Here is a 12,929-nt window from a genome sequence, read left to right as displayed (position 1 = left end):
CAGGCTCACCCTGCAGGGAGACATCCCCCCTATAGAGGGTAGGAAACACACAGGCTCACCCTGCAGGGAGACATCCCCCCCATAGAGGGTAGGAAACACACAGGCTCACCCTGCAGGGAGACATCCCCCCCCCATAGAGGGTAGGAAACACACAGTTAACCTGCAGGGAGACATTCCCCCTATAGAGGGTAGGAAACACACAGGCTCACCCTGCAGGGAGACATCCCCCCTATAGAGGGTAGGAAACACACAGTTAACCTGCAGGGAGACATCCCCCCTATAGAGGGTAGGAAACATACAGGCTCACCCTGCAGGGAGACATCCCCCCCATCGAGGGTAGGAAACACACAGGCTCACCCTGCAGGGATACATCCCCCCTATAGAGGGTAGGAAACACACAGGCTCACCCTGCAGGGAGACATCCCCCCATAGAGGGTAGGAAACACACAGGCTCACCCTGCAGGGAGACATCCCCCCCATAGAGGGTAGGAAACACACAGGCTCACCCTTCAGGGAGACATCCCCCCTATAGAGGGTAGGAAACACACAGGCTCACCCTGCAGGGAGACATTCCCCCCATCGAGGGTAGGAAACACACAGGCTCACCCTGCAGGGAGACATCCCCCCATCGAGGGTAGGAAACACACAGGCTCACCCTGCAGGGAGACATCCCCCCCCCCCCATCGAGGGTAGGAAACACACAGGCTCACCCTGCAGGGAGACATCCCCCCATCGAGGGTAGGAAACACACAGGCTCACCCTGCAGGGAGACATTCCCCCCATAGAGGGTAGGAAACACACAGGCTCACCCTGCAGGGAGACATTCCCCCATAGAGGGTAGGAAACACACAGGCTCACCCTGCAGGGAGACATCCCCCCCATAGAGGGTAGGAAACACACAGGCTCACCCTGCAGGGAGACATCCCCCCCATAGAGGGTAGGAGACACACAGGCTCACCCTGCAGGGAGACATCCCCCCTATAGAGGGTAGGAAACACACAGGCTCACCCTGCAGGGAGACATCCCCCCCCATAGAGGGTAGGAAACACACAGGCTCACCCTGCAGGGAGACATCCCCCCCCATAGAGGGTATGAAACACACAGTTAACCTGCAGGGAGACATTCCCCCTATAGAGGGTAGGAAACACACAGGCTCACCCTGCAGGGAGACATCCCCCCTATAGAGGGTAGGAAACACACAGTTAACCTGCAGGGAGACATTCCCCCATAGAGGGTAGGAAACACACAGGCTCACCCTGCAGGGAGACATCCCCCCCATAGAGGGTAGGAAACACACAGGCTCACCCTGCAGGGAGACATTCCCCCATAGAGGGTAGGAAACACACAGGCTCACCCTGCAGGGAGACATCCCCCCTATAGAGGGTAGGAAACATACAGGCTCACCCTGCAGGGAGACATCCCCCCCATCGAGGGTAGGAAACACACAGGCTCACCCTGCAGGGAGACATTCCCCCATAGAGGGTAGGAAACACACATGCTCACCCTGCAGGGAGACATTCCCCCATAGAGGGTAGGAAACACACATGCTCACCCTGCAGGGAGACATCCCCCCCTATAGAGGGTAGGAAACACACAGGCTCACCCTGCAGGGAGACATCCCCCCCTATAGAGGGTAGGAAACACACAGGCTCACCCTGCAGGGAGACATCCCCCCATAGAGGGTAGGAAACACACAGGCTCACCCTTCAGGGAGACATCCCCCCTATAGAGGGTAGGAAACACACAGGCTCACCCTGCAGGGAGACATTCCCCCCATCGAGGGTAGGAAACACACAGGCTCACCCTGCAGGGAGACATCCCCCCATCGAGGGTAGGAAACACACAGGCTCACCCTGCAGGGAGACATTCCCCCCATAGAGGGTAGGAAACACACAGGCTCACCCTGCAGGGAGACATCCCCCCCCCCATCGAGGGTAGGAAACACACAGGCTCACCCTGCAGGGAGACATCCCCCCATCGAGGGTAGGAAACACACAGGCTCACCCTGCAGGGAGACATCCCCCCATAGAGGGTAGGAAACACACAGGCTCACCCTGCAGGGAGACATTCCCCCATAGAGGGTAGGAAACACACAGGCTCACCCTGCAGGGAGACATTCCCCCATAGAGGGTAGGAAACACACAGGCTCACCCTGCAGGGAGACATCCCCCCCCCCATCGAGGGTAGGAAACACACAGGCTCACCCTGCAGGGAGACATCCCCCCCATAGAGGGTAGGAAACACACAGGCTCACCCTGCAGGGAGACATCCCCCCTATAGAGGGTAGGAAACACACAGGCTCACCCTGCAGGGAGACATCCCCCCCATAGAGGGTAGGAAACACACAGGCTCACCCTGCAGGGAGACATCCCCCCCCATAGAGGGTAGGAAACACACAGTTAACCTGCAGGGAGACATCCCCCCTATAGAGGGTAGGAAACACACAGATTCACCCTGCAGGGAGACATTCCCCCCATCGAGGGTAGGAAACACACAGGCTCACCCTGCAGGGAGACATCCCCCCTATAGAGGGTAGGAAACACACAGGCTCACCCTGCAGGGAGACATCCCCCCATAGAGGGTAGGAAACACACAGGCTCACCCTGCAGGGAGACATCCCCCCCATAGAGGGTAGGAAACACACAGGCTCACCCTTCAGGGAGACATCCCCCCTATAGAGGGTAGGAAACACACAGGCTCACCCTGCAGGGAGACATTCCCCCCATCGAGGGTAGGAAACACACAGGCTCACCCTGCAGGGAGACATCCCCCCATCGAGGGTAGGAAACACACAGGCTCACCCTGCAGGGAGACATCCCCCCCCCCATCGAGGGTAGGAAACACACAGGCTCACCCTGCAGGGAGACATCCCCCCATCGAGGGTAGGAAACACACAGGCTCACCCTGCAGGGAGACATTCCCCCCATAGAGGGTAGGAAACACACAGGCTCACCCTGCAGGGAGACATTCCCCCATAGAGGGTAGGAAACACACAGGCTCACCCTGCAGGGAGACATCCCCCCCATAGAGGGTAGGAAACACACAGGCTCACCCTGCAGGGAGACATCCCCCCTATAGAGGGTAGGAAACATACAGGCTCACCCTGCAGGGAGACATCCCCCCCATCGAGGGTAGGAAACACACAGGCTCACCCTGCAGGGAGACATTCCCCCATAGAGGGTAGGAAACACACATGCTCACCCTGCAGGGAGACATCCCCCCCTATAGAGGGTAGGAAACATACAGGCTCACCCTGCAGGGAGACATCCCCCCATCGAGGGTAGGAAACACACAGGCTCACCCTGCAGGGAGACATCCCCCCTATAGAGGGTAGGAAACACACAGGCTCACCCTGCAGGGAGACATCCCCCCTATAGAGGGTAGGAAACACACAGGCTCACCCTACAGGGAGACATCCCCCCTATAGAGGGTAGGAAACACACAGGCTCACCCTGCAGGGAGACATCCCCCCCATAGAGGGTAGGAAACATACAGGCTCACCCTGCAGGGAGACATCCCCCCCCATCGAGGGTAGGAAACATACAGGCTCACCCTGCAGGGAGACATCCCCCCTATAGAGGGTAGGAAACACACAGGCTCACCCTGCAGGGAGACATCCCCCCTATAGAGGGTAGGAAACACACAGGCTCACCCTGCAGGGAGACATCCCCCCCATCGAGGGTAGGAAACACACAGGCTCACCCTGCAGGGAGACATCCCCCCCCCCCCCCCATCGAGGGTAGGAAACACACAGGCTCACCCTGCAGGGAGACATCCCCCCCCCCCCCATCGAGGGTAGGAAACACACAGGCTCACCCTGCAGGGAGACATTCCCCCCATCGAGGGTAGGAAACACACAGGCTCACCCTGCAGGGAGACATCCCCCCCCCATAGAGGGTAGGAAACACACAGGCTCACCCTGCAGGGAGACATTCCCCCCATAGAGGGTAGGAAACACACAGGCTCACCCTGCAGGGAGACATCCCCCCCATAGAGGGTAGGAAACACACAGGCTCACCCTGCAGGGAGACATTCCCCCCATCGAGGGTAGGAAACACACAGGCTCACCCTGCAGGGAGACATTCCCCCCATAGAGGGTAGGAAACACACAGGCTCACCCTGCAGGGAGACATCCCCCCCATCGAGGGTAGGAAACACACAGGCTCACCCTGCAGGGAGACATCCCCCCCCCCCCCCCCATCGAGGGTAGGAAACACACAGGCTCACCCTGCAGGGAGACATCTCCCCCCCCCCCATCGAGGGTAGGAAACACACAGGCTCACCCTGCAGGGAGACATCCCCCCCTATAGAGGGTAGGAAACACACAGGCTCACCCTGCAGGGAGACATCCCCCCCATAGAGGGTAGGAAACACACAGGCTCACCCTGCAGGGAGACATCCCCCCCATCGAGGGTAGGAAACACACAGGCTCACCCTGCAGGGAGACATCCCCCCCATAGAGGGTAGGAAACACACAGGCTCACCCTGCAGGGAGACATCCCCCCCATCGAGGGTAGGAAACACACAGGAAGTTGGAAGCCAGTAACCTTGCTATGTTCTGACTACCATATTCTCCCAAAATCTCTAGTATTTTGCTTCCCTGACCTTTAACCCCTGACCCCTAACCTATGACTCCTGTTTGACCCCTCAGTGACGCGGTTCCCTCGGCCAGCGTCTCCTCTTCAGGATGTAGCGACTGTCGTGGGCAGCCGGGAGACGCTGAGCGGCCTCCTCATCCTCTATGATTACCAGCTAGAACATGAGGGCACTACGGGCTGGGACAGTATGCTGTGGGTGGTCAATCAACTGTGAGTGGTCTATACACTACACACACATGTACACTGAGTGGACAAAACATTAGGAACACACCAGATCTTTCCATGACAGACTGACCAGGTGAAGCAATAATCTCTTATTGTTGTTAAATCTACTTCAATCAGTGTGTAGATGAAGGGGAGGAGACAGGTTAAATAAGGATTTTTAAGCCTTGAGATAATTGAGACATGGATTGTGTATGGGCCATTCAGAGGGTGAATGGGCAAGACAAAAGATGTAAGTGCCTTTGAACAGGGTATGATGGTAGTTGCCAGGCGCACCGGTTTGTGTCAAGAACTGCAACGCTGCTGGGTTTTTCACGCTCGTTTCCCGTGTGTATCAAGAATAGTCCACCACCCAAAGGACATCCAGCCAACTTGACAAAACTGTGTGACGCATTGGAGACAACATGGGGCCAGCATCGTGGTGGAACGCTTTCGACACCTTGTAGAGTCCATGCTCCGACGAATTGAGGCTGTTCTGAGGGCAAAAGAGGGTGCAACACATATTAGGAAGGTGTTCTTAATGTTTTGTACACTCAGTGTATATAAACACTATATATATATTTATTATGTTGTGTGTATGTATAGCCATAGCCATGTGTGTATGTATATATATATATATATTTCAGCCACACCTGTTGCTTACAGGTATATAATTGAGCACACAGCCATGCTCTATAGACAAACATTAGCAGTAGAATGGCCTTACTGAAGACCTCAGTGACTTTCAACGTCACACCGTCATAGGATGCCACCTTTCCCACAAGTCAGTTCATCAAATTTCTGCCCTGCTAGAGCTGCCCTGGTCAACTGTAAGTTATTGTTAAGTGGAAACATCTAGGAGCAACAATGGCTTAGCCACAAAGTGGTAGGCCACACAAGCACACAGAACGGGACCGCCGAGTGCTGAAGCACGTAGTTTGTAAATATCATCTGTCCTCAGTTGCAACTCTCACTACCGAGTTCCAAACTTCGTCTTGAAGCAACGTCAACACAAGTGCTGTTCATCAGGAGCTTCATTAAATGGTTTCCATGACCAAGAAGCCTAAGATCACCATGCGCAAGGCCAAGCGTTGGCTGGAGTGGTGTAAAGCTCGCCGCCATTGGACTCTGGAGCGGCGGAAACGCATTCTCTGGAGTAATGAATCACGCTTTACCATCTGACAGTCTGACGGACAAATCTGAGTTTGGCGGTTGCCAGGAGAACGCTACCTGCCCCAATGCATAGTGCCAACTGTAAAGTTTGGTGGAGGAGGAATAATGGTCCGGGATTGTTTTTCACAGTTCAGGCTAGGCCCCTTGGTTCCAGTAAAATAAATCTTAATGCTACAGCATACAATGACATTCTAGATGATTCTGTGCTTCCAACTTTGTGGCAACAGTTTGTGGAAGGCCCTTTCCTGTTTCAGCATGACAATGCCCCCATGCACAAAGCAAGGTTCATACAAAAAAATGTTTTCTAGATTGGTGTGGAAGAACTTGACTGGCCTGCACAGAGCCCTAACCTCAACCCCATCAAACACCTTTGGGATGATTTGGAACACTGACTGCGAGCCAGGCCTAATCGCCCAACATCAGTGCCCGACCTCACTAATGCTCTTGTGACTGAATGGAAGCAAGTCCCCGCAGCAATGTTCCAACATCTAGTGGAAAGCCTTCCCAGAAGAGTGGAGGCTGTTATAGCAGCAAAGGGGAAGACCAACTCCATATTAATGCCCATGATTTCAGAATAAGATGTTTGACGAGCAGGTGTCCACATACTTTTGGTCATGTAGTGTATATACAAACAGACACACACACACACACACACACACACACACACAGATACACACATGTATGCTCGCACGCACACATAATCCTGACCCTCTCCTCTCTCCAGTCTTCCCCAGCTGATAGAGATAGTAGGTCGTATTACTGTAACCTCCACTACGTGTGTCCATGAGTTCTCACGCTTCTTCTGGAGACTCTGCCGCACGTTTGGCAAGATCTTCACTAACACTAAGGTAAGAATGTGCACTGGTCTGCTGTTGGCCTCGTGCTGGACACAATCTGCACTTTTCGATTCATTTCATAGGTGCTGACTATAGCGGGGTGTCCCCTCTCGTTCAGGTAAAACCACAGTTCCAGGAGATCCTACGGCTCTCTGAAGAGAATGTTGGTAAGTGGAAGACACACACACACACCTTTTGTAAACAATCTGTTTTATTGGGATTAGTAGGATTGGGTGTTTCCCTGTCTCCTCATCCTCTGAATATTTCAGAAGTTTAAACGGGCGTGTGGTCCCGATACCTCCGCCGTGTGTTTTTGTTTGTGTCTGGTCTTGTGTGCATGCCAACTATTCTCTGTTTCATTAACTTACTGAAGTGGAAATAAGTTACATGGTCGTATGTCACTTTCTCTTTCTCCAGTGTTTGTTCTCTCTCCTAGATGCTTTAACCGGGAATGCTGTCCTGATCAAGGCTACAGTTCCAGTCTATGCTACAGGTGTACTGACATGCTACAATCAGGTAAACAAGTGGGCTTTTGTGCATAGGGACAGTGATCCGTCTTTCTAATAACTTGGTCGTTCCACTTTCATATTTTAGGTAGACATTGTGCACAAATATAGAATTTTTAAAAAAGCCTGTTATATTAAGTGCTCTTTAATATAGACCACTTGGAAAATTCAATGAATCAGATGTTTTTATATGAAGGGAGACTTGCTATAATGCTAACAGTGCATTATGACACCTGTGTGAATCCTCTGTTACTTCTAGGACGATTTTAACCCACTGAACCACATCTCCAAGTTTCACCATCTTTGTCAAGCTCAAGTTATTTTGTTGCTTTGACAAAGTCGTTTCTGAAGAGGATTGTTTATTTATTTATGTTATTAGTCATTAATTTTAAGGAAGTCCGTCTACCTGTCCCTCATTCTAAGGTCAACCTTGTTGCGTAAACTGAATTCTCCTTTTAATAAGGTGAAACTATTCCCTTGTTTTTTATATTCTAAAGAGACATTGAACATCTAATAGTCAAATCATGTAACATGTGTAACAGAAGGTGATCTGGTTCTACTCTTTTTGGACATGTTCTGCTTTGTGGTGGAAACCTGAGTGAGTCCAGTATAACACGTCAACACTGTTAGACAGACATGTTTGAACAATACAATTCATGTGAAGCTTGTGTTCAATTGCCACTCCCTGTTGTACACAACAAGTTCCATTCTGCCTGGCGGATTTTAATATGAAATCTTCAATACCGATTTAATCTTGTGATGTTGGAAAACGTGTTTGTTTATTCAGTTGAACATGTGCTCTTCATGAATGTTACATTTTGTTAAAAAAAAAAACAACTGTTGACACTCAGCATAGTTTGTGTAATGTGTGTAACGTGTGTTCCACCAGGATGAGGATCGTAAGCTGCTGGTTGGTTTTCTAGAGGACGTCATGACGACCCTGTCTCTCTCCCACGCCCCCCTGGACAGCCTCAAAGCCTCCTTCATAGAGCTGGGGTAATACACACCCGGACATACGGACGCACCCGGACATACGGACGCACCCGGACAGACACACGGACACGGACAGAGGCACGGGCGGACGGACGGACACTGACCCACACACACACGGACACTGACCCACACACACACGGACACTGACCCACACACACACGGACACTGACCCACACACACACGGACACTGACCCACACACACACGGACACTGACCCACACACACACGGACACTGACCCACACACACACGGACACTGACCCACACACACACGGACACTGACCCACACACACACGGACACTGACCCACACACACACGGACACTGACCCACACACACACGGACACTGACCCACACACACACGGACACTGACCCACACACCCACACGGAGACGGAGACACACACACGGAGACACACACACGGAGACACACACACGGAGACACACACACGGAGACACACACACGGAGACACACACACGGAGACACACACACGGACACACACACGGAGACACACACACGGAGACACACACACGGAGACACACACACGGAGACACACACACGGAGACACACACACGGAGACACACACACGGAGACACACACACACACACACGGAGACACACACACACACACACGGAGACACACACACACACACGGAGACACACACACACGGAGACACACACACACACAGACACGGAGACACACACACACACACACACACACGGAGACACACACACACACACACACACGGAGACACACACACACACACGGAGACAGACATACACACACACACACACACACACACACACACACACACACACACACACACACACACACACACACACACACACACACACGGAGACAGACACACACACACACACACACACGGAGACAGACATACACACACATACACACACATACACACACACACACACACACGGAGACAGACACACACACACACACACACACGGAGACAGACACACACACACACACACACACGGAGACAGACATACACACACATACACACACACACACACACGGAGACAGACACACACACACACGGAGACAGACACACACACACACACACACGGAGACGGACACACAGGCAGACACGGACGGACAGGCACGCGGGCGGGCGGACAGACAGACGGACAGGCACGCGGACAGGCACGCGGGCGGACGGACAGGCACGCAGACAGGCGGACAGACAGGCACACACGCAGACACACAGACAGACAGACACATACGGACACAGACGCACGGAGATAAACGCACACACCGACAATAGTCAGAGATAATTGGTAATACCCATAAGCAATGTATTATTTACTTTGATCTCCCTCTCTATCTTCTTCCCCTTTCTTTCTAACTCTCCCTCACCTCCCCCCTCTCCCCTCCTTCCCTATATCTGTCTCCACCCTCTTTCTCTCGCTCTCCCTTCTCCTCTTTCCTCTCCCCCTCTATTTTCCACTCCTCCTCTCTCCATCTCTCTCTCTCTCTCAGAGCTAACCCAGTGTACCATGAATTGTTACTGACAGTGCTGTGGTATGGGGTGGTCCATACCTCGGCTCTGGTCCGCTGTACCGCTGCATGCATGTTTGAGGTACGACACCCTGCCGCAACACACCACACGCACGTCAACTCACTGAACAAAAAGCTTTATATTCTAGTGGCTAATGTCAGACCATGGATTCTAAAGGGTTTTCAGTTGTATTATGCAAACAGAGCTATACTGGCCAGAGTGTTTCCAGCTTGTCTTGTCGTAGCAGAGTGTTTCCAGTTTGTCTTGTCGTAGCAGAGTGTTTCCAGTTTGTCTTGTCGTACCAGAGTGTTTCCAGTTTGTCTTGTCGTAGCAGAGTGTTTCCAGTTTGTCTTGTCGTACCAGAGTGTTTCCAGTTTGTTTTGTCGTAGCAGAGTGTTTCCAGCTTGTCTTGTCGTAGCAGAGTGTTTCCAGTTTGTCTTGTCGTAGCAGAGTGTTTCCAGTTTTTCTTGTCTTGTCGTAGCAGAGTGTTTCCAGCTTGTATTGTCGTACCAGAGTGTTTCCAGTTTGTCTTGTCGTAGCAGAGTGTTTCCAGTTTGTCTTGTCTTTTCGTAGCAGAGTGTTTCCAGTTTGTCTTGTCTTGTCGTACCAGAGTGTTTCCAGTTTGTTTTGTCGTAGCAGAGTGTTTCCAGCTTGTCTTGTCGTAGCAGAGTGTTTCCAGTTTGTCTTGTCGTAGCAGAGTGTTTCCAGTTTGTCTTGTCTTGTCGTACCAGAGTGTTTCCAGTTTGTCTTGTCGTACCAGAGTGTTTCCAGTTTGTTTTGTCGTAGCAGAGTGTTTCCAGCTTGTCTTGTCGTACCAGAGTGTTTCCAGTTTGTTTTGTCGTACCAGAGTGTTTCCAGCTTGTCTTGTCGTAGCAGAGTGTTTCCAGCTTGTCTTGTCGTAGCAGAGTGTTTCCAGCTTGTCTTGTCGTACCAGAGTGTTTCCAGTTTGTCTTGTCGTAGCAGAGTGTTTCCAGCTTGTCTTGTCGTACCAGAGTGTTTCCAGCTTGTCTTGTCGTACCAGAGTGTTTCTAACATTATTAGAGATTTGTACAAACCTTGCTGTCTGTCGCTCTGACATTTGCAACATTGTTTAAATATTGAAATTCGATCTCCAGCTGTCCCATAGTAATGAAGGTGAGGGGTTGGGAGTCGGAACGAGACAGACAAGCAGGCAGGCAGCTTTTCTCAGCCAGTCAAAATTATGAATCAGCATAATTGTTATGGATATATACAGACTAGCTCCTCTGAACAACAGTGTCCTGACGAGAGAGCACATTTTCTATGCCAGGCGAAATCACGCATCATTAGCCCATTGTTATCCAAATAAATGTCACTAGAAAACAGCTTAAGCAAATGCAAATCCAGCTACTTTGCTATTATTCTGGCTGCACTGTTTTTGACGTGACTGTGTTAACAAAAGAAGGCTAGCTACCAAGCAAGGGATAGATTTAGAACAAAAAGACTTAACGACCGGGTCGTGTCTCTGGCAACCGAACCGATAGAACGAACGACCAGCTGGCTTGGGTAGCAACCCTAGATTTGTGTCGGGACTATATCTCGTGGAAGGATGAAGTAGTATGAATAAATTAATCAAAATAACGTTTTTGAATGAAAATGTCAATCATTATTTGAATATGTTGCTAACCTGTTGTCTCAGGCCTAGCAACACCCTTGCCAATACACTGCATTTGGAAAATATTCAGACCCATTCAAAATTCTAAAATGGATTAAATCAATGAAAAAATTGGACATTTTGATTTTGGAGTGTAGTTACCCTTTAGTTCAACTTTGCAGGCACCTAGCACTGTTGGTTGGCTTGCAGTGTTTGTGTAGCACATGAGATGGAGTTTGCAAAACAAATGGCTGCTGGGTAGATGCAAATAATCATGATATCATTCTGACAGGTAGGCATAGGCTATTTGTAGCTAGTTTATTGATGTCTCACCTTGATTCAAAGTAGCCTATAGCCACAATCCCACCATAGAAATGTAGTCGATTTTTATATATATATAAAGACGTACTCAGATGCATTCCCCTGTTCTATTGGTTTCCTTTCAACTTTCGTTAATTGTCTAGCAGCCAAAGGCATTATCCTAATCATATTAGCAACCATTGATATTTGTTGCATCTTTAAATCCCCCCTCTTTCTAACAGATATTTCCATCTCTGTCCATAAACCCACTTACCTGTGCGTTGCGCATTTTAGAACTGTGTTTTTGCACAAATTGCATTTAGAAACATTGAAGCGTAGGCCTACTGCCGTGTATACATTTCTGTGCCTGAAAAGTTAAGAAATAATATTTGATCAACATTCAGATCTGTTCCATCAGCCCTATTAATTTATACGGCGTATACTTCCAATACCACTACTTTGATACGTATCAGTGGGTAATAAGAAGTGAGTATATACAATGCCCACTGCAAAATAAGTGGTTATACGGCATATACTTGCGTATACCCTCCACTACACCACTGGCTGTGACCATCATAGCATTCAATGATCAATTAATTGCATTCATTCTTGCACCATGCCACCAATTATCAGTTGTAAACATGCCTGCAGCATGATCTATTTTACCTGCGTGCATTCAGGGCCTTCGGATACTATTCAGACCTCTTGACTTTTCCTAATTTTGTTACATTACAGCCTTATTCTAAAATGGATAATAGAAATGTTTTTGCTTATTCATTATGTGGTACTGTGTGTGGATTGATGAGGAAAAACATTTCTATAATCCATTTTAGAATAAGGCTGCACAGACCTAGGCCACTCTTCCGTAAAGCCCAGGTCTGTGGAGTGTACGGCTTAAAGTGGTCCTATGGACAGATACTCCAATCTCCGCTGTGGAGCTTTGCAGATCCTTCAGGGTTATCTTTGGTCTCTTTGTTGCCTCGCTGATTAATGCCCTCCTTACCTGGTCCGTGAGTTTTGGTGGGCGTCCCTCTCTTGGCAGGTTTGTTGTGGTTTAATATTCTTTCAAATTTTTTAGAATGGATGTTCAAGGTTCCTGATCTGTACTTCTCCACAACTTTGTCCCTGACCTGTTTGACGAGCTCCTTGATCTTCATGGTGCCGCTTGCTTGGTGGTGCCTCTTGCTTAATGGTTGT

General features: G+C 50.2%; 1 protein-coding gene across 1 annotated transcript in view; it reads left to right on the top strand.

Annotated features, from left to right (window-relative positions):
* LOC120050575 (RAB11-binding protein RELCH homolog) overlaps positions 1 to 12,929 on the top strand; it is a 68,309-nt gene that overhangs the window by 54,988 nt on the left and 392 nt on the right. The window contains exons 17-22 of the mRNA XM_038997166.1: positions 4,652 to 4,808; positions 6,697 to 6,820; positions 6,927 to 6,975; positions 7,245 to 7,324; positions 8,204 to 8,310; positions 9,802 to 10,039. Of these exons, the coding sequence (XP_038853094.1) occupies positions 4,652 to 4,808; positions 6,697 to 6,820; positions 6,927 to 6,975; positions 7,245 to 7,324; positions 8,204 to 8,310; positions 9,802 to 10,039 (755 nt within the window). The remainder of the gene's footprint in view (positions 1 to 4,651; positions 4,809 to 6,696; positions 6,821 to 6,926; positions 6,976 to 7,244; positions 7,325 to 8,203; positions 8,311 to 9,801; positions 10,040 to 12,929) is intronic.

This window comes from Salvelinus namaycush, chromosome 7 (assembly GCF_016432855.1).
Source record: "Salvelinus namaycush isolate Seneca chromosome 7, SaNama_1.0, whole genome shotgun sequence".
NCBI lineage: Eukaryota > Metazoa > Chordata > Actinopteri > Salmoniformes > Salmonidae > Salvelinus > Salvelinus namaycush.
This window is presented reverse-complemented; position numbering and strand designations above follow the sequence as displayed.